Source organism: Tenrec ecaudatus, chromosome 4 (assembly GCF_050624435.1).
Source record: "Tenrec ecaudatus isolate mTenEca1 chromosome 4, mTenEca1.hap1, whole genome shotgun sequence".
NCBI lineage: Eukaryota > Metazoa > Chordata > Mammalia > Afrosoricida > Tenrecidae > Tenrec > Tenrec ecaudatus.
Window position 1 is genome coordinate 172462824 of NC_134533.1, and position 22933 is coordinate 172485756.

Genomic DNA, 22933 nt, shown 5'->3' on the forward strand with positions numbered 1-22933 from the left:
CGAAATCGCTAATGAGGAGTGAAACACGAGAGGACGGCGCTGAAAGGAGCCCTCCTGACCTGTCTGGGAAATCCCAATTAAGGCATGAAGGGGAGGAAGCAAAAGAGGAAAACGAATTTGATGTGCATGCTTTAGCTCATTGGAGCCAGACAGATGGGAGAGCTTGTGTTACAGTATTTACTTAAAACCACCTCCCCAAAAATCACCATTAACATTTTGTGTCCTGCAAGTGTTCTGTACCGCGCCGAAATCATTCTTGTTGGGGGACTCTTGAAGCAAAGCCAGCCTCATCCAGAAATGGGGGGTCGGGGGGGGCAGATTATTGTGTCTGCTACAAAAACAACGACGAAATGTAGGCAGCAGGCCCGAGGCAAGTGTTTCTACCATCCTCCGGTCTACATCTGCAGTGAGGTCTAAAGGAACAGGCATGCAGCGACCGAGTGACAGCTTTGACAGGACACAGCGAAAACGTGCTTCTGATGGGAAGTCGTGGGTTCTACTTCAGCAGTGATATGGCTGGCCTACATACGGGAGGGTTTGTTAACATAGAAGCTTCTCCTCCTAATCAATGACACATCCGATCAATCTTTTAGATCCAGCCAATGCTGTTAATGAATCCTGAACTGAATCCTACACACTTCCTCAGGCACTGGATAATTAACAAGTGTATCTAGGGGGAATGCCTATCACGCCTCCCCTGGGGCCCCCGTTCTCTGGGCTGTATCCCATTTCAAGTCTCATGGGAGGAAAGAATTTGCCTGGAATCCCAACCCTGGTACTCCCTGTCAAAATGCCTTCAGAGAAACATGACGAAACCCGCACACTCTGATTTCCCTTATCTCCTGGGGAGTGACAAGAACATTTCTGCATCTGGTGTAGAACTGCGGGTCCCTTCCTGGCTCCTCTCTCTCTCTTTTTAAAAATCATTTTATTAGGGGCTCATACAACTCTTATCGCAATCCATACACACATCAATTGTGTAAAGCACATTTGTACATTCATTGCCCTCATCATTCTCAAAACGTTTGCTCTCCACTTAAGGCCCTGGCATCAGCTCCTCATTTTCCCCTCCCTCCCTCCCTCCCTCACTCCTCCCCTGGCTTCTCTTTTAACCCCTGCACCCTCTTCATGTGTGATCTGCTTCATGAAACCTCGTCACCTATTTTCTTCAGTATGCCTTTGATTACAGGGCACCTCAAAGACTCCCCAACCAGTAACAAGTGTATCAACAATTAAAGTGAAATAAAGCTGTCTGTTCTTTATCTTCCGGCTCAATTACCAAAAAAGTAGTGGGGGGAAAAATTCCCGAGAAGCAGTTCAGAAATACAGGGCTTCGTCACGGTAATCGCCCTGCAGTCACAAAAGCAAGCTCCCATCCCATCTTCCCCTTGCTCTGCTGTAAATCGCACCCAGGGGGTGACAGCTGGGCCTTAGCTGGTTGGGGAGGTGCATCCTCTCGGAGTGGGGGACATGTGTTATCCATCAGGGTTCCGGAGGTCTCCAGCCCTGGAGAACTCTCTGGAGGGAGGAAGACCATTGTTTGCAAGAACCCACAAATGTTTTACTGCTTCATTCTTGTGACCCTCACCCTGTCATTACTTGTCATTCCCTCAGTCTACCTAGGAGAGGCCACAGGGAAAGAAAGTAATAATTATTTGGCCGCAGTGGCGAATGCCAGACTGCGAGCATCCTCTCCAGGGGCGGGCTGGACCAGGGCACTGTGAGCTTCAACAGCAGAAACCGCAGCAGGCCTGCAAACAGCAATGCACAGGGGCCAGGCAGCTCCATTTATCTCCTCTCCTTCACATCATTGACTCCTGGAAGGGCACTGGGCCAAATCAGCAGTGTCCGGTCCATCCATGCCTGCCTGACAGGTCGCTGGCCCAGGCTCACCTCCCATAGTGTTGGGACCTTACCCCAAAACAAACCAGTTGCCACTGAGTCGATTCTGGGTTCCAGCAACCTCGTGTGTGTTGGGGTAGAACTGGGCTCCACAGAGTTTCGGTGGCACCCCCATGAGAAAGGAGAGTCTTTGGCTGGGCTGACATGGATCACCCCAGGAGGAAGGAAAGGTTGCAAACCCTCTGAGGCTGCCCCCCTGTCATGAGTAGAACGACTGAGGCCAGAAAGGGGTCCCCTTGGGGCTGGTGGGCACCATGGAGCAGCTTTCCTTCAAGGCCCTGATAGCAGAGCTGTCCGCATGGACGAGGAAGGAGCCAGGTCCCATGTGGTTCTAGAATGCACCATGCACCCATACCGCAGGCCGGACAACCAGGGCCCCTCGGTGCCTTTCTGTAAGGAGGCACATCTTGGGGTTTCTTCCAGGGTCCCCGCCCCCCAGGGACAGACAAGGTTGCAGGGGCGGGTACCTGGAGGGTGACGTTGAGGGGCTGGAAATGGCACTCCAGGTCCTCCAGCTGAATGAATTGGGAGGGGTCCACAGACTCGCCGTACACAAAGGAGGTTGGAGATGTGACTCTGAAAGAGGAAAGCATATCACCGTCCCTGCCCGCGGTCAAGCCCTCGCACCCCGGAACACCCCAACTCGGTGCCTGCTTCGTTCTGAACCTCATCTCCTGAGAGTTGTCTTCCACCCCTGCTTTCCCCGTTGTCCCTTCTCTGCCCTGCACACCGTCATGGCAGACATGCCGGCCTTGGAAGCAGGCTCTCCCAGCAGTGCCTTCACACGTTAGGTCAACTCAGTGAGCCACAAGGCAGCTCTCGGATGGAGGAAGAGGGCCATCTCAGATTTTCATAGATTTTTAATGAGATTAAGTGACACATTTTCTGTTCTGTCACAAAATTCTGTTAAGGATGATGATGGTAAGCATTTTAAGACCCCAAAGTGAATTGTGCATTTGGCATTCAAAACCCCCCGCTCTGTGACAAATGCAATGGTCGAAACTGAAGTCGGTCCTTCTTCCCAAGGTCACCAGCGAGGTGTGTGTCAGGGTAGACCCGTGTACTAGGGGGTGGGGGGGAGGGGCATGTCTCAACAGCTGGTTTTGCAGCAGTGGATCACCAGGCCTTTCTTCTGAGGCATCCTGGGGAGACTCAAGCCTCCAGCCTTTCAGTTAGCAGCCCGGTGCCAGCTCACAATGAAAGGAGCCAGCTGACAATGAAAGATTCGTGTGTAGCACCGTTTTCACAATTTCTTATGGGAATAACCCCCAAGGGATGAGACTGGGCCCAGACTCATGCAAGCTCCCAGCTAAATAGCCAATTGTAGAGGCAGCTGCTCTCTTGCCTAAATGAAACCACGTCTGATACAGATGCTAAGTCTAAACAGACAGCAATGCATCTCGTTTCAGGTTAGTGTTGGAGGTTGGTGCATTCACTGGGAAGCAGTGAGGTTCCAGCATCATCAACATGGCAGGGACAGGCTCACCAGAACTAGCCCTGAGCTGGAGGTTCCTGGAAGGGTCACAGGAATGGCTTCCCCAGGGGCTGCAGCACACCTCATGGGGAGGCCCCTCTACTGGAGGACAGACGACAAGATCAAGGTGGCAGGCATCAAAAACCAAAACAAACCGAACTCACTACCACTGAGTCCATTCTAACTCATAAGGACCCTATAGGACAGGGTAGAACTGCCCCTGTGGGTTTCTGAGATGGTAAATCTTTACAGGAGTAGAAAGCCTCATCTCTCTCCCTCTGAGCAGCTGGTGGTTTTGAACTGCCGACCCTTTGGTTAACAGCACTGATGTACCACCACTACCCCGCCAGGGCTCTCTGTGTCTCTGAGGAGACAAGTCAATCAACTATAGGGCTAACAGTATGGCTGTGGAGAGAGGCAGCTATATGGTAATGTTCAGCTTCGCTCTGAGGAACGTGATGGAAAGTGCAGAGTTCGGAACAGGAACATTCAACTCAACCCCACTGGCTCTTCCTTGCACTAGTGGCCCCCCTGCCAGGTAGTAACATTCCCTAGACAGCCAACACACTTGGAAAAAACCAACAGCAAGGGGGCCGCGAGGAGAGAAAGGCTGACCATGCAGAAAGCTCAGCTTGCACTGGGGAGCCGGGCCCGATGGGTCCTCACTGGAGCTACCCTCACAGTACTGTCCTTTTCCCACTCTCGGAGAGGTATGCGCGCTGTGTTCTGAAGCCAGATCTACAAACCGAGTTTTGACTTTGCGGCCCAGGCTCTGGTTGCGAACGTATGAGAGCTGGTTTAGGGGTCTGCAGTTCTCAGAGCAGCACCCCCACCCAGGCTGCTGGTCACAGCACAGACTTCTGTGCTGAAGGGGTTAATGGAAGCTCAGTGCCCACTGCTTGCCTGTGAAGCTCACCACCCAGGTGGACCCTCCACGAGCTAAAGTCAGGGGCACATCTGGCCCAGCAGCTGCAGGCTGAGATTTTGTTTCCAGAAACACGCTGCCTGAGGCCCCATTGTATTCTGGAAGGGTGGGGTCTGCAATACAGGCATATCAAGGTGTGCAGTGGTCAGAGACCTATGGGGCACACGCTTACCATCAGATCTCTCCTGTTTCGCCCCAGGCGGGTGGGGAGGTGGAGAAGAGGAGGCAGGAGTGGGGGAACCCCAACAGCTAGAGCTTCACACCCCTTTCTGAGGCTGGGCAGGAGGGGTGGTGGTGAGGCTGGCTCCTGGGTCCCTGTGGGACCACCAGAAAGGCTCCAGCTTCCACTGGAGGGCACCCCTGCGTTCCAGAAGCCCAGGCGTGGGCAACTCACCCAGTGATGGACGTGTCCACTTCATGCACCAGTGGCACCGTCAGCGCCAGGCTGTTGTCCTGCAGGGAGTCGACGCGCTCCACGTTGCCACTGCGAGGGGAGAGAGAGCAGTGAGCGCTGGCCAGCCTGCACCAAACAGGTCTCCTCTGCTCAATGTCCCCCCTCAGGCCAGCCAAGGCATGCTGAGAGCCCTGGTGGGACTGTCCTTGCCTTCCATGCGGAGACCCAGGTTCAATCCCCAGGTACGGCACCCCCTGTGGAACCACCATCCACCTGCCAGGTTTGGGGTGGGGCGGTAGGTGCCTGAGCAGGTGTAGCAGAGTTTCCAACGAAGAGGAGGAAGAAAAGCCTGGTGATCTACTTCTGAAAACAGCCAAGGAAGACCCTGTGGATCCCAACAGTCTGATCTGTAACCCAGCCTGGGGCCACCAAGAGCTGATGGCAGCAATGATGACGGCGACACATCCCAGAGGTCAGTACTGGGGTAGTGGGCTCCTCCGGGCGCAGTGCACAATATGCACCTCAGAGGGCTGGGGGCAGGCCTGTGTTCATTGACCCCGTAGAGCCACGCCTGCAGCCGCTGGTTGATCATGGGGCTCTGCTCCTGACCTGTTCGTCTGGCCTGTGCTCCCAGGTGGTGGGAGAAAGACTGAACAGAGTTGGAGGGGCTCAGAGTTAGAAGCCATCCGGTTGGGTGTGTGGGAATGCTGAGTTCCAAGGCTGCTGGGTGGGCCCTGAGCGCGGGTGTTATTTCCAGGTAAGCTGTGGTTCCACAGGTAGCGCAGATGGAGCCGTGAGGTTAGGGAACTGCAGCCAGGTTCGGGCAGGTGTATGCTAGAGCCTAGCAGCGGCTGCCCACGTGTGGACATCCCTTATCAGCCACCGAGAAGCCAGGCGACTCTGACCTGACAGAAGGCTCATTGGGGCACTGCTCTTGGGAGGAAGGACCGAATGGAGGCTTTGTGAGGGCATCCTCTAGAGAGGCAAATGCGGGGATTCGAACGTGGAGTGCCCACTGCTTGCCAAGCCCACGCCTTGCACCACACTGAGGATGACCTCATGGGGGTCCTGAAGTGACCCCAGGAAGAGGGGGTGCCCAACCATCCAGATAAGGAATAGCTCTGGCAGCTTAAGTAATTGGCCCCCAGGCTCCAACACAAGCCGCTGCGCAGAGCTCAGATTCCAACTCTGCAGGGTCTCTGGCCCAAGTCAGGACTCTTCCCACTGGATTATTCCCATGATGGACCAGCCTGGGGAGTGGGGAGGCATAGAGAGCAGAATACACACACACACACACACACACACACACACACACACACACACACACACACACACACACACACACCCAGGGGAGAAACCCCTCCTTTCTCTCTTCTTTACCAGTTTGTTACATTTTAACACCAACTGTGACCATTACTCTAGAACAAGGACAATAACTCATTGTGGACTCTTCCCTGTGGCCCTACAGGCCTCTGGGAGATTGGTGCCTGCTGCTGACCCGGGCACTCACTGTCCACCTCAGTGTGCACCACTGGACGCCAGGCTCACACCAGCCACACCCCCCACATTGCCCCCTCCCCCCAGCATCCTGGAACATCTGTGGAGCCCTGTCTGCTCCCTGCCCTCAGGGCCCTTCTCCACCCCACCCCACACTGCCTTCCTCTCCCTCCCAGCGTGTGCTGAAAGGCGGTGATACTTAAATAGCACTCAGAGTCCCCCCCTACCCCCACCACGCCAGGTCTCCTATTGTCTGTGGGACTGACACACCCCTCTGTCCTCTCCACATCTGTCTTCCACCCACGGGTAGCATCTGTCCCTCAAGGGGCAGCCACAGTTTGCAGGGACAGCAGGACAGCTGCTCGCATAGCAATTTCTGTGCCTGTCCTTCCCCGTGGGACACAGCAAGTCGCAGAGGAACAACCATGGGCAAGGCTCTAGCCTGAATGGGCAAGGGGCAAGGCAACCCCCAACCCCCGGGGTGGCATCTCCCCATGCCCAGCACCCTGCCAGATCTGAGTAATGGGTTCCTGATGAAAGGGACACTTCCATTTGTCCAGCCACTTGTGGCTGCTGGCAGTGTGGGAGGCGGGGATGCAAGGGGGGCCAGCAGGCTCATCTGTCATCAGAGTGATTGCTCCAGACAGGAGGCCCAGCCCACTGCCTCCCTGAGGGTCGTCCTGCAGGCTCTGAGCAGGGAGGGTTTGCCCACTGGCTGGCAAGGCCCTTTTTAGCAGCAACTGCTCAGCCTCAACTAGATGGCTGCCTAAACCCACAGGCAGGAGAGAGGCCTTCAAAGAGTGGTGACAGGAAGAAAGGCGCAATTGATATTTAACTGGGCTTTCAAGATAGGGAGCCTTAGGGATCTTCCTATCACAATGGGGAGTCCAGTGCTCTGGGTACCCTTGGAGGGGGAAGGAGGGGAGAGGGGGAAGTGAGACCAGATTTTCATCATAGCCTATAAAGAAAACAGAACACATGCCTGGAATAGTCTCCTGCCTGTTGTGTTTAACAGACAACAAGGCTGCCTTAGCATGGGTGACTCAAGGCATTTTAAGATTCTGACATTTAAGTCTTTAAACTACAAATACTGGGCATTCCCTGCTGCTGCGTAACCATACTGAGGTACATATAAGCGGGTTGGTTTGTTTTTTCCTTAGAGTTTGGCTAGTTGTTGTAATTTATTTTCATGCCTGGCATTTAGCACTGTAGTCGGCACATAATGAGACTGCGAAATCCCCTAGCATGTGCTTAAGTGATGTTTGGAGTCGCTGGGCTTAGCTACTACCTGGAGGTTGAAGGTTCAAATCACCTGAGGCTCCTTAGAAGAAACTCTTGCTATCTATTTTCACAAGATCACAGCCATTAAACATGCTATGGATTTCTCAATAGGACGGAAATTCTATACCATTGGCTCAGCCAATGATCTCATGCACAGCGTTACCTGATGCCCCATGGGGATGGTTTTTAATGTTCTCCAGTAAACTGATAGTGATGTCTCTAAGTGAACCAGATAAACTTTAGGTACAAATGGGTGTGAGGCTTTTATTTAATCATGGCCCTAATCTAAGAAAGATTAGTTCTTATGACATGGTCTTACTCAATATTTGCTCCCAAGAAGAGATCCCTGAAGATAGGAGTGCTACAGCAAAGTGTGGTGAAGAAACCAGGTGGTGCCTGGCTATCAGAAAGAATGGTGTCTGGGATCTTAAAGACTTGTCTTTAAACAACAGCCATCTAGGTGAGGCATCAATGAAGTCCACATGGAAGAAGCACAGCAGTCTGTGTGATCTAAGCATTGGACTAATAAAATCCACATCTGGAGGAGGGAATGGCTTTAGAGCTTAAATGGTGAACACTTGGTTGGCAGAAGGTTATGGATGACAGAAGTCCAAAACCCATTTGCAGGGTCCCCATGTGGATTAGCCTCTGGTGAGCCCCCTGCCACCTCCCCCCGCTGACCATCATCTAGGGATATAAATAGAGAGCATTGTAACTATTTGATCTTCCTTTGACCTATTTTAAAGTTGTTTCCCTTTTTAATATTTCTGCTTTCTTTTCTATTGAAGCTTTTCTGTGTTTTGTTTCATGTTTTTGTTTTGTATGCTTTTCTGTGTATGAAATCCAGGGTAGGTAAATCTATAGACAGTAACTAGATCAGTGATCCTTAACCTTCCTTATGCCACAACCCTTTCATACAGTTCCTCATGTTGTGGTGACCCCCCAACCATAAAATTATTTTCTTTCTTTTTTTTTTTAAATTTTAACAATTTATTGGGGCTCATACAATTCTTTTCACAGTTCATATATATACATACATCAATTGTATAAAGCACATCTGTACAGTCTTTGCCCTAATCATTTTTTTCTCTTTTCTTCTTTTACATTTTATTAGGGACTCATACAACTCTTACCACAATCCATACATATACATACATCAATTGTATAAAGCACATCCATACATTCCCTGCCCCAATCATTCTCAAGGCATTTGCTCTCCACTTAAGCCCCTTGCATCAGGTCCTCTTTTTTTTCCCCTCCTCCCTCCCCATTCCCCCCTCCCTCATATGCCCTTGGTAATTTATACATCGTTGTTTTGTCATATCTTGCCCTATCCGGAGTCTCCCTTCCCCCCTTCTCTGCTGTCCCTCTCCCAGGGAAGAGGTCACATGTGGATCCTTGTAATCAGTTCCCCCTTTCCAATCCACTCACCCTCCACTCTCCCAGCATCGTCCCTCACACCCTTGGTCCTGAAGGTATCATCCACCCTGGATTCCCTGTACCTCCAACCCTCATATGCACCAGTGTACAGCCTCTGTCCTATCCAGCCCTGCAAGGTAGAATTCGGATCATGGTAGTTGGGGGGAGGAAGCATCCAGGATCCGGGGGAAAGCTGTGTTCTTCATCGATACTACCTCACACCCTAATTAACCCATCTCCTCTCCTAAACCCCTCTATGAGGGGATCTCCATTGGTCGACACTTGGGCCTTGGGTCTCCACTCTGCACTTCCCCCTTCATTTAATATGATATATATACATATATATACATACATATATACATATACACATATATACACATACATACACACACTTACATCTTTTTTTTTTTTTTGCATGATGCCTTATACCTGGTCCCTTGGGTACCTCGTGATCGCACTGGCCGGTGTGCTTCTTCCATGTGGGCTTATTTGCTTCTGAGCTAGATGGCCGCTTGTTCACCTTCAAGCCTTTAAGACCCCAGACACTATCTCTTTTGATAGCCGGGCACCATCAGCTTTCTTCACCACATTTGCTTATGCACCCATTTGTCTTCAGCGATCCTATCATGGAGGTGTGCAGTCAATGATAGCGAGTGGTCCCAAAGGGATCAGTTACCAGGCATCAAAGAACAAAAAATCATAAAATTATTTTCATTGCTACTTCATCACTGTCATTTTTGCTACCGCTATGAATTGGATGACTCCTGTGAAAGGGTCATTTGACCTTCAAAGGGGTCTCAGAACCACTGAACTAGATGAATAGCTACGATTCTAAAATTGATTGTGGTGATCGCACAACTCTTATTAATATGATTGAACTATTGAACTGTATGATAGGAGTTATATGCCAATGAAACTTTAAAAAAATAAATAACCTATAGGGCACGGTTCTACTCTGAAGCACTTGAGATCATTATGAGCTGAAATAGACTTGATGGCAACTGGTTATGGTCAGTGGATGCATGCTGATGGAAACCATCCCCTGCGCGCGCGCGCGCGCACACACACACACACACACACACACACACACACACACAGGGATTTGCATAGTGGTTCTCAGTTTGGTCCACATCAGGGCAATGGATTATTTAACATGGCTCCTGGAGCTTCTGTAACTTCTACCAAAGGACCCTGTCTTGATGGGTCTGGGTAAGAGAAGGCGGGGGAAGGTACTGATAGGCTTCAGTGGTTGAGTACTTGTTAACAGCTGGTCATCTGGGTTAGCCAGCTCAGAAGCAGAAATGAGAGACTCTCACCACCGGCATGAGCCAGGAGTGTAGCGTGTCCTCTGGACCCCAGGAGCTAGCTGTGATATCAGGAGGGGCAGAGGAGCAGCGGCAGCAGAACCAGGGGCCAGAGCATAAGCCAGAGCAATGGATACCCCAGCCCACAGAGCCCCTAAAAGTGAGTGCTTTGTGTCAAGAGGTTGGCTGTGGAGTGGGGTGCCGCTGAGCAGTTAATTTGGAGAGCTGGGATTGCCGACCCATGGAGCTGGAGCTGAGAGCCTTCTTGTTGAGGCTTTGGGGTACTTAAAAGAACACTGTGACATGTCCTGCCTGAACAATTCTCACCTCAACTGCGACTGGTTCAGCCCCATAATGAACCCCATCATCGTGAGCACAGTCTGTGAGTCCTGTGTGGCCACAGCAATGACCAGAGAACCCAGCAGAAGCAGAACAGCAGAGAGCTGTCTGTGGCAGAAAGAACAGTTGGCTGCTCATTCGATCCCTGGAGGAGCCTTTTGAAAATAATCCCAAGGTGCAGGTCTGACTCCAGAGTAGGACGAACCGAACCTCTGGGGGAGAAGGAGGCTGAGACCAGGCGCCCACAGTTCTGAAAGCTCCCCCAGTGATTCCAAGGCACATTCAACACCGGAGAAGCACCGGCCAATGGGTGTGTTATTCTCACCAACGAAGCTGTCACCATGTCCCACTCCCTCTTCCTCTCTGAGGAGCCCTGAACGGGGTTGCGAGACAGAGTTCCCACCCTTGGATGAAGCCACATTGTTTCTGCCCAACATTAATGACAACAAATATTGGCTGCCCCGGCGTCAAGACCACAACAGACACATGAGTGAATCTGCCCAGCAATGGGAGTCTTCGGTGGGCTCCAAGAAATGGCAGCCTGAGAAGGATATGTTCAAGAAGGTCAGACTAAGCACATGGCACGTGACTCCGGTTACATTCAACAGCCTCCTGGAACAGCCCCCTGGTCTGTGGAAGCATGTTGTGGCACTGGGTTTGTGGCTCTCCACTGCCTTTGGAATACTTTCAAGCCTTCTCTGCCCCACCCCCACCCCCCCTCCCGCCCATCTCAATCTCCTCTCTGAGCTTTGGCTTCCACTACTCCTGCTCATTCCCACACTTCCTCTAGATGGTTCAGGTTTTCCAATTTACCCCAGCCCCCACCACCCTCATGGTGTAACAGGGTAGGCTGGGCCACACACAAGCCCACTGCTGGGCGATGACCATTCTGCTTGAGGGTGAAAATGATTCCCATAGGAATTTCTATTTGCAAATGAAAATTTAATCAAAAAGGCTGCTCCGAGAATCCAAGTGCCACTTTGGCTCATCTGCCAACCTAACCCCACATCTGGCTATTCTAACTCAGCCCGTGGCTCCTTGGAAGAGGAGCCTGGCCAGCCGTGTCTGTGAACACTGCAGCTGAGGAATGCCTGGGTGGGCTCTGTTCAGTAGCCCATCGGGTCCACACAGGTGGGGGCCAGCTCTTTAGGAGCTAACCATAAAAACATCCTCCTATTTGCTCACCCTCAGGAGCCCCAAGGTGCACGAGAGGATGGGGTGGGTGGCGTTGGAGCTCACCACCACTATGTGGGAGAAAGATGGGGCAGTTTGTTTCGCTGTAAAGATTTATGGCCTCACACACCTACGGGCAGCTCTACTCTGTCACCATGACCTTGTACCAATTTGAAAGCAATGGGGTTGCGGATTCTTCAGTCACCTGTGTGTCTTCCTCTCCAGCCCAGCTGTCAGCACTGCCCAGCCGTGACTTTAAGGCACACACAGATTTGACTCAAGGAAAAGCCTCCTGATTTCCCAAAGACCTTCCCACGTGCTCACAGCTCAAATGAAAGGGAGCAGGTTACACTCCTGAAGGGAGAGGCAGCCACTGGCCTTCCCCTTCCAGATGTGTCCACTTGGCGTCTCTCTCTCAGGGGAAGTCTCTCAAGAGGTCTCTGCCAACAGCGGACCAGGCTCTCAGGCCATCTATCATCCATGCCCATGGGAAGTACTGGCCCTGCCTGACAAGCCACAGAGGTCATATTGCTGAGGGATCTGAGAAACACAGCACCACGGGAGCTGACCAACCGTGTGACCCTGAAGGAGAACCCTCCCCCTCATGCAAGGCTGGTCTCCCAGAGCTGTTACCTCAGCTCGAGCTGGGTCGATGGCGTGATTGCTGTCCCTCCCAGCTCAGTCGGAAGCAGTGCCTCATGCAACCAGAGAAAGACAACCGCCTCTACTGGCTCAGGCTGTATTCAAGAATAACCCTTCTCCTCTTCCTCAGTCTCGGGGCTCATCAAAGCGGACCAGGGCAAAGTCATTTCATTAATAACAGAAAACACTCCCCTTACCTCTGAGCTGTGATGATGACTGTAAGAACCTCCTCTTCCCCAGACAGGTGGCTCGTGTCAAAGATGACGCTGAAGTCATACTGTGGAAACAAGGAGTCATGTGGGCGGGAGTCAGCAGTCTGTCACAGCTCCCCCGGGGGCGACTGCAGTCGTCGGAGTGTATGATCTCTGCAGGACAGGCTGGAAGGCGCATGACTATCTTTCTGATTGGCAGACTCAAACCACACTTTTAAGAGTAGAACCCAGTGCAAGGCCGTCTCTGGCCTTTGCAGTCCCGGGCTGGTTGAGAAAGCGGAGCATCACTCTGTGGACCACGGCTGCCGCCATTGTACCCAGCGGCGTCATGAGTTGATGGCGTCTGGTTTCCCTCATGGTTTGGGGCTCAATTTCCCTCCCAGATCATCTTCCTCATTTACTGCCACATCTGCATATCGCCTGCGATGGCATCTTTCAGTCATGTGGTTGCTACCTCTCTCAATAACCCTGAGGTCCCTTCCATAGGTGGGAGCCATAGGTGGTCCTAAAACAGGCACCATGGAAACCAAGGTTGCAGTCTGTTGTCCACTGACGGCTCCTAGCCTTCAGCCAGGTGACCCAGGAAGCCTGGTCAGTACCGGCCGACTGGTGCTTACTGACCGATCTGGGGAAAACAGTTCCACACGTTTCTCGCCACGTCCACGGTTCACTGCAGATTAGTGAACAAGCACAAGTCAGAGATTGTCCTGTGTCAGAGATTGTCAATTTGAAGAGAGGCCTCAATTCTGTATGGAGGTGCTTCGGGGCTGGGAGCTGGGCAGATGCCTGTTCTGCCTAGAAGTGGAAACTTTGGTGTGGTGAGACCCATGTGAAAGTGTCCTCTACTGATTAGTAAGTAAGCACAGTAAGCCTGTGCTTACCTTGTTTATTGGGTAAACCTGACACTGTCTCTGAGCCTACAGTCTACAATGTCTCTGTGCAAAGGGGAGTTGGGAAAGCAACAGGGGTGTTACAGAGAAGGTCAGTCCCCCCAGACTTTCCCATCCACGTGGTTGGGATTAAGAGTATGGAGGAGACGCTGGGCAGTGTAAGATAAGATACATTAATAATTTATAAATTATTAAGGGTTCTTGAGGGAGGGAGGCGTGGGGAGGGAGGGGGAGGGGGAAAAGGAAAATGAGGAGCTGATTCCAGGAACCTAAGCGGAAAACGAACTTTGAGAATGATGAGGGCAACGAATGTATAAGTGTGCTTTACACAAGTGATGTATGTATGGATTGTGATAAGAGTTGTATGAGCCCCAATAAAATGATTTTTAAAAAGTGTGTGGAGAAGCTAATAACCCGCTCACTATGAGATCCCATGTTGTGTAGTGCTGGGTCTCTGTAGCACCTAAAAATAATCTTAAGGGAGAGAGTCATTTTGGGCTCCCCCTGATGGGTAAGCAGTCTGTGATGTGGGCAAACTGCTGTGAGCAAAGGTTTTCACCACGCTGATGTAAGACTTGCCACCGGCCAGACACGTCGAAGGAGCCGGGGCTAGGACTTCCAGATCAAGACTTCTGCAACCGGTGTGCTCTGGGCCGAGGCACGTAACCTCGTTGCATTTCAATATAAAGAGGAGGTTGGGCAAAATGGCTCTTCAAATCCCACCGAGCTCCAGAATGCCAAACGCTGGTGAAGAACCACAGCGGCAGCTGAAATCTGATGTGCTGAAACTGTCTGAAGATACTGGGCAGCGACAGAGGACTCAGCCAGCCCTAGACAGAAACATCTCTCAGTGGGACTTGCCAGCGTACAGGGAGGGTGGAGGCATGGAGGCAGGACAAGGAAGCAAGGCTGGACGATACGGGAAGTGAAAGTGAAGGGTCTCATCTCAGCAAAACGTCAGAACTAGGTCGGCAGTCGGAATTCTACACACGAAAGGCGGACCTGCGAAGCCAAGGACTGAGCCCAAGAGTTAAATGCGAGTTGGGTGGACTGAGTGAATGACTGGGCCAGGTGCTGGGGGGCTAGCTGCGAGAGGGAGGCCCATACCGAGGTAAGCCCTAATGCGGGTTCCAGACCCAGCAGGGGGACTGGAGGCGGGACAACCACAGGGTCTGCAGGGCAGAGGGATGCAAGCTGGCTATAGTCCACGGACATGTCTCTCCCTGTTGGCAAACGCCTTTGGCCTTCCCCAGGGAATGATTCTCTGGCCTCCTCAGGCTTCCTTGTTAACATTTGCATACGGGAGGAAGGCAGTGGTGCCCGCTGTCGGGAGGAAGCGTGGTGGACGAGTACCAAAGTCTGACACTGGTACTTCTACCAGCTCCAGGGCTACTGGGGAGTTGGTGCTTTAGACCAAACACACTTCCCTGCAGACAGACAGCCACACCTGAGCTTGTTTTGTCAAGGAGAGTAGACTTTGCCAGGAAATGGCAACTGTGGGGGAGGGTGCAGGGGGGGAGTGTCTCCAGTCACTTCGTAAGGTTTCCTCCTTTGAGAGGAAAGGGCCCAGTGCGGACAGGCTGGGGAATGAAGACACGGTGGGTGGGGGGTAGTGAAGCCGGAGAGAAGCTGAGGGGTCATGGATGTGACAGCCACTGTCGACTCTGGGCAGGTACATCCTTGTCTCATGAGAACCTTCTCACGGTCGGTTTATAAAACAGCTGCCAGATACTGATACCACAACACCGGAGATTAACATGGCCTCCCTTTGACACAGGCAGGAGAGGGGGATCCGGCCTTTACACCCTGGAGGAAGAAGGTAGACAAAGGAATATGACACTTCCTTCCAATCACAGCAGAGGAAAGAGTTTCCCTTTCCAAAGGCCTCCTTGGTCTTTCAGAGCATGTCTGTCATGCAGCCGTAGCACCTCCTCATGATGTGTGCAGAACAGGATGCTCTGCCAGTACAGGACTGTGCTCTGCTGGGTTCATGCTTGAGCTTAGAAACCTTGGTCGCTCACAATCATACATTAACTAATCTCTTTTGTTTTTCTGTTTTGAAAATGAATACAATGATGTATGTCCTTAGAATTTTGAGAGGCTGCTTCATAACACTGAGAGTACCCGGCAGAGGGACAGAGGCAGGATTCTGGGACATTATTCCAGACTACACGTTCTTCCTCCATGGTCTAGAGAGCTGAAAACATCATGCAAAGTCCTCTCCGAATCAAACATTCTAGGAAGGCCCACCAGGTTCTGCTGGGCCCTGGGTGTTTCTCACATTTGGGGCATGTCTTGTGGATTAAGGAGAGGCAGCAGGTCACTACGGCCCCTTTGCAGTACAAAGAGGTGGACCAGAGAGGGTGGTTCCAGTTAGGGCCTGGGTGGTGGCCACAGCTGATGTGGGAGGGAGGGGTGTGGGGGAAATTTAGGGGGAAGCAGTGGAGGAGCCACAGGCTGGAGGCTTGGCTGGGGGTGGTGTGCCATCAAGGAAGTGCCCTGTCATTGTCCCTTACCTTTGACTTTGACCTCATGAAAGGAAATCCCACGCTGCATTTGAGGAAGTCCGGTTCCAACAGCTCACAGGAAATGCCCATCTCCTCCTGTGAGAGAGAAAGCACCAACAGGTGGGCTGGCTGCATGGACACAGATGTGTGGATGTGGCCTCGGAGGGGCAGACGGGGGCTTGGGCAAACCCAGGTCTTTCTCAGGCAGGTCCCAGACAACAGCCTCTGCTGGCTGTGATGGGAGGAGGACCATGGCCCCATCCTCCTCTGCTGCCCCCTCAGCTGTTCCCTAGGAAGGCAGGGCAGAGGATAAACTTCAGCAAGATCACTCTTCATTCTTCATGAATGCATTGGCTCCTGTGGTAATTATGTAATCTGGTGTCAATTTGAGGATTCAGATGGAAGGGGTGGAGTCTAGCCTGTTAATCAGGTGGTAGCTTGATGACCTCACAGCGATCAATAGCTCGCTGGAGATGGGACACATGCTCTCCTCCTGCGAGACATCCCTGTGGAGAAGACACATGGAGAGAGGCTGATGAAGCCAGACCTCTGGAGCTGGAGCAGCCATGTGGAGACCACTGCCAGTGCTGAGATTCTTCCACTGCCACTGGATCCACAAGACTTCCCACCCACTGGCCTGTGATCTTCCTGCACTCCGTGTCATTGCACGAGTCTGAAGGTGACTTTATAGATTGGTATGGGACATAGGCACTAATATCAGACTTATGGACTTGATCTGAACTGGGCGGGAATGTTTTCTCAATGTTCAACTGTTCTTTTATATAAAGCTCTTTCTTATACACATATGAGTGTGTCTATGAATTTGTTTCTCTAGTCTACCCGACTAACAAAGCACTGAACCCTGGTGATCTTCTGAAGAGCTGGGCCGGGCCACATGTGAGCTGGAAGCCCCCTCAGGTTTTGATTCAAATGCACCCATTGTGTTCTTTCTGCCCTTTCTCCTTAGACCACATCTTCATTCTACCTTTCCAAAGTTTCCCTATTTCAGCAAAAAACGCACTTGGGAAAAGTCACACCAGGGGAAAGAAAGGGTTCTTTCAAGAGCCTGAAGTGGTGAGGCATGAAATGCCCTCTCTTCAAGTCTTCCAAGGTTGGGGGTGGGTGGGTGCAAGGGCGAGGAGGGTCTTCCTAGGGTAACTGCCCAGCTAGACTCTATTGCCAGGGAGAAAAGGCCACAAAGGTGCAGAGCTCTCAGCTCCCATCCACATAGGAAGTCACCAAGCACTCGGGCTCTCTCCAGCTCCTGGAAGCCACATCAGGCCGTCCAAAGGGAAAGGAAGCGTGTGTGCAGATCTCAGAGGAGCAGCTGGTATAGAACAGGTGCAAACACTCTTATGGAAATGACCCTGTGCTCGAAGGTCATGGGACTTCCTCAAAGTCACTCATGTGCTGGAGGGAAGAAGGAATTTGGACCTAGACTTGCCAATACTCCAACCTGTCTCCTTCACCACGCTGAAGGTCATTCTGGAGGAAATGGGCTCAGGAAGAGACTCAGTGGCAGTGCAAAGGAACCACCTGGCATGGATTCCAGCTCTCTGGGATCTTCCATGCTCCCTCGCCTGCTTCCAAGACCCACGCCTTAGCTTAGAGTCCAGCAGTTCTCAACCTGTGGGCCGCGACCCCCTTGGGGTCAAATGACCCTTTCATAGGTCATTTCACAGGGGCTGCCGAATTCATAACAGTAGCAAAAGTACAGTGATGACGTAGCAACAAAAATGAAGTTATGGTTGGAGGGATAACCACCACATGAACTTTATGAAAGGGTCATGACATGAGGAAGGTTGAGAACCACTGATTTAGACCAACACTCCCACCTCTTGAGAACGGGGCCAGCAAACTTTTGACATGGAAGACTCAATCGTGACCCTCAAAACCGTCTTAAAAATGATTCCAGAGTCATTCATACATTTTTACAAACAAATGAAATCACCATTATCTGAATAGTATCCCTTAAAATGTTTCCATTTTACTTCAGAGTAAGTACCCAAAGAGCCTCATATGGCTCAAGAGCTTGCCAGCCTCTGCTCTAGACAATGAAGGGACTGGAATATATATATATATATAATATCTATCTATATATTAATCACCGCAATGTGCCTATTTAGTTACAAACCACACGATAGACTACTATCTTAATATAAGTATAGTATGGTCATTATCAACCACACAAGACAGTGCAATGACAAAAGATAAGTAACCTATGAAATTAGAAGTCAAGATGGTATTTGGGAAGAAGTAAGTGAAAGAGATGCTGGGATGGTCCTGTTTCCTGATCTGAGCTGTGGGGGAAGTTTTACATAACAGTCTGGGTTCCCATTCAACATTTTCTACACATGTTCAGCGTCATTGAACACATTCAACATGTATGAGCAGTCTCATTAGTTCTGTTCTGGTTGTTCCATATTCCTTCATCTAGCTTCCCTGCCTCCTGGCATTCTTATCTTTTGCTTTAAAGCAATTGGTGACTGTTGGGAAAGGTCTACCAATTCTGGAAGTAAAGATTTATTGTTCTGACAATTTCTGAAAATGTTTTCAAGTGCGCACATGAAGGATTTAGACTCCACAAACTAACTCTGGAATCTACGGTGAGTCTAAAATGCCTTTTCATTATTCCAGAGTTACTAAATTGCCTTATTTTTGTTCATTCTAAGATCTTTTAAAAATACAAGCAGTTCCCATGTCATGAAAGAGATCTGTTTCTAAGTGTATATTTAAGAATAATCAACCCTTTGTGATCAAAGGGCAGCATTTACTCAAGGATACCGTTCAGGGTAAGTTTAAGAAAGGGGAAAGGAGAAATCGAAACCCCCCCACCCCCCCAGGAGGAGTCAGGATAAGTGATGGTACATTGTGTCAGTGAGATGAAACAAAATGCATGTGAATTGTTGAATGTGAAACTGATGATCTGCTCTCTAAATCTTCACTCAATTCACAAAAAATTAAAGCAACATGCACACACACAGACTGTAATTACGTCAGAACAGGTGCGTGTGGTTCTCATTTGGCCCAATGCTCCTGTAAAAACGTCGCCTGGGAAACCTTACTTCAGGGACAGTTCTGCACTGTGCTACAGGGGTGCTGCTCTGAGTTGCAATCTCCTCGATGGCAGTCGTTTTGTGCTGGTTCAGATTCTAGTACAAGAGAAGGTTCCAAGCCTTGTCGATGGTTGAAGAGCTGCCCATGGCACAAGTGAAGGAGATTGTGAAGAAGAATTTGAGACTGGTGAAATCACTCTGGAGGAATGAGTTTTACATACCATTAAAGGGCGAGTAGTTGTTGCCTGTAAGTGGGGTGTTCAGAAGCTGAGGGTGCCGGCAACCTCCAGCTAGATTTTATTTGTCTAAATCTCACCGCCCCCGCCCCCGCCCCCTTTTCCCATTAACCTAAAGCGTTCACAATTCTGGTCATCTTGGGGAGGCGACGCAGCAAGAGTGAAAGGCAGAGGTTACTCAGCACCTCTAGGCATGATAGATGGCTAAGCCTGTGGGGCTCACCCTCCAGCCTCCTGGCAGCACCACGCAGCCCTCCTGCAGCCCCGGAAGGTGGCTTCATCTCCCAGTACAGCAGGGACTTCCCAGGAGGTAAGGGTCATGTCAGAATACCACGGTTCCCTGTGTGGATGGAGTTGATGCACCACTCACATCCCTTTCAACTGGTGCATCACTCTCTGTGGATGGCAGTCCCCTCTGTTCCTACTCCCTGTTCTGCACCCAGAGAACCTGGGGACAAAAGTCATGTCCTCAGAGTCAAGGGGAAGGACGTCTGTGGTGCAACGCATCTCCAGAGGTCCGGTGCGTGGGAACAGGTGGAGGCTGACAACTGCTGAGCACCTGTCCTGTTCCTTCACCCCTCTGCTCTCCAGAGCACATCCCTAACATATCACTTGCACAAGAATTCCCATCTAGGCAACTTGACTAAGCACTCTTTACAGATAACGATCCCGGCACTTTTGAGGCCCTGGAAAGTGCTGGGCATTTGCTCTCTGTAGGAAGAGGCAGGAGAAGGGGGATAAAGTGAATACCTAATGTTAATAAATCTTGCCTAACTTCACATTAAAGAAAAAATCCTGCCTGCGGTTCCCCAAACCTGCACAGTTCTCCCCATCAGGGTAGAGCTCCACTTCAAAGCAATGTCAATATCCCTCGCTGTGTTTCCTTGGATTCACACCACACTCAGGGCACAACCTTAACACGCAGGCCATGACAGAGCATGGACCCCCTGGTAGTCGGCAGACAGGCATTTCTTGTAGTCACAGAAAGCTTTTAGTAAGTGAATTCTGCAACTATGCTGCCTAGCTAAGCTACCCGCTAGTCAGGGAACAAGGCACTGGATGATAATTGGGTGAGGGGTTGCTTACAATGTCTTCCAGCATGTGCTGGTACCCATCAGGAGGTATACAGGTCAGATCCTGGGAACCAGGCTTCTCTTTTGTTTGGGTTTCTTTGAAGTTTCAATACTGCTTACATTGACCTTAGCATAGAGTCTCTTTAACTTAGTGTTTTTCCGGGGCTTGTGATGAGCAACTCTCAGATGAACAGGAATGTGAATCAGGGAGCAAAATTCCTGTCCATTGTCCCTGATGGCCAGATGGTAAACAACAAACAAAACAAAACCCAAACTCAATGCCATCTAATTATGTTGACTCATAGCAACTCTATAGGACAGGCAAGATCTGCTCCTGTGAGTTTCGGAGATTGGAACTGGTTCAGGGAGTAGAAAACCCTGTCTTTCTTACAGGGAGTGGCTGGTGGTTCTGAACTGCAAACCTTGTTGATCACAGCCCAACAAGTAACCGCTACACCACCAGGGCTCTTTCCAGATGGGACAGGCATCTGATTACCCAACACAGAGACAAGGCTAACAGAGTGAAATGTAAACCTTGCTGCCAAAGACACATTGATTTCATTAAATCAATCAACAGCGATACTTGAAAACTGCCTAAAACACGGCAAAGTTACAAAGAAACCTGGGTCTGACTGAGTTAGGTCAGTTAACTGTTGAAGAAGTGAAAAAAAAATCCTGTATGATAACTAATACTTTAAGATAAGAACTTACATGTTAAAAGATCAAGAGAAACCTTTGGAATGAAGATGCCATCACAGAAAGGGACCCTTTTGTGATGGGGGTAAGGGTGGTGGGAATCAACATATGAAGGAACTTCAGGAAGTTTGCTGGAAAAATTCCAGTTTTGTTTAATATCAGTGTTTTTCCAAAACCTTTTGAAGCCCCTCATAAAGCCCAGGATGTTACTTGATGATTCAGTAAAATACTTCACATCCCAAAGTCACACAGTATTTGATTCTCCCCTCCCCTAGGTATTAATGAACTCTTACTCCAATGAGAATACTGCAAATTTTTGTCGAGTCTAATATAACACTGACAATTATAATTACAATGTATTTCTGTTAAATGTAGGATCAAATAAATTGAATTTAACAATTTCAGTTTTTGTTTTCAAGTATAATATTAAAAATGGCAACAAAAAAGCAGGCTTGGCAATGTTAATCTCAAATCAAACAGAATTCAAGACGAAATCCATCCTGTGAGACAATAAAGGGCAATGATTAAAGGGACAACTGAACTAGAAGGCATCATTGTAATTAGCACACATACACCCAACAAAAGACCCTCTAAGTACATTAACCAAACACATGTAGAATGAAGAGAGCAATTAACAATAACAGTGTTGTTATTTTCAACAAAGGGCAGAGCATTGGGAAAGAAAAGCAATAAAATCATACAAGAACTAAACAGCACAATTAATCTAGCTGGGCACCTAGACATACAACAATCATTCTACTGAACTCCAACACAGTGCACATTCTTTTCCAGTACGCATGGAAAAGAGGCTCTCTATGTTAAGCACAAAGCAAGCTTGAGTCAACTTTAAAACACGGAGATTTGATCACCCATTTTCAGAGACTGCACTATACCATTAGAAATCAACAAGAGGCAGAGCAAAGACCAAAAGCAAATACATGGGAAATGAACACCGCACTGCTTGAAAACCACTGGGTAGCTGATACAACAGGGAACGAAATTTAAGAATTTGTTGAAATGAGAATGAAAATGCCACATACCAAAACTTTGGGGACAGAACAAAATCAATACCCAGAAAACAATTCATAGCAACAAATACGCACACGAGAAAAAGGAAATTAAAACCAACCTCTTAACCCAGCGTCTTTAACCACTAGAGCGAGAGCGGTAAAATAACCTTCAGCCCCTTAGAGAAAGAAAATCACAGGGATTTAGTCTTCTAGTCCCTTATCAGAACATCTGTAAACATTTTTACTAAGAAACTTTAGACGACATTTTAAGGAGAGCCACACAATCGGTTTTTCCATTGGTTCCACTTTTCTTTTGCTGACCAAACCCACCGTGGGGGTGTCGGTTTTGATTCAGGGTCGATAGGTCAGGGGAGAATCGCTCCCTGGGGTTTTGAGGGCTGCACATCTTCACAGAAGCAGGCGGCCACATCTTTTTCCCTGAAGTGGCTGGTTAGTGGGTTTGAACCACCAACCTTCTGGTTGGCACTTAACCACCTCACCACCAGAGTGGTGTAAAAGAAAGGTTCCTTTCTTTACAAACAGAGTCCTCTGAGGTTACAGAGTGTAGCTGGCTTCTCGCTGAGGCTGATGAGTGATGCTGCCTGGATTTCACAAATGCTCTACCAGCATAGACTCCTCTCAGGATCAGGAAAGTACCCACTAGTCTTTCTTGAGAACACAGTGATGAAAAGCCCGCCTGCTTTATTCCTGAAGCTTCTGTGTTCTTGGGGCCGGACACCAAGCCTGCACTTAGTCGCCACTGCGTTTGTATTTATTAAATCAACAGGCCTTGGCTCCTGGGAGACTTGGAGAAGAAATTCACTTGCTGGTCTGCCTGGCACGGAGATGTTCCCATTAGCAGAGTCCCTCCCATTTCCAGACATACCCTGCTGTCCCAGCCCA

At 49.9% G+C, this 22933-nt stretch overlaps 1 protein-coding gene across 1 annotated transcript in view; it reads right to left on the minus strand.

Moving 5' to 3' along the window:
- Positions 1-22933, minus strand: part of ITGA9 (integrin subunit alpha 9) — a 367262-nt gene that overhangs the window by 69791 nt on the left and 274538 nt on the right. Inside the window, exons 19-22 of the mRNA XM_075547054.1 lie at positions 15969-16055; positions 12548-12627; positions 4696-4785; positions 2370-2478 (exon numbers count right to left, since the gene is read on the minus strand). Of these exons, the coding sequence (XP_075403169.1) occupies positions 2370-2478; positions 4696-4785; positions 12548-12627; positions 15969-16055 (366 nt within the window). The remainder of the gene's footprint in view (positions 1-2369; positions 2479-4695; positions 4786-12547; positions 12628-15968; positions 16056-22933) is intronic.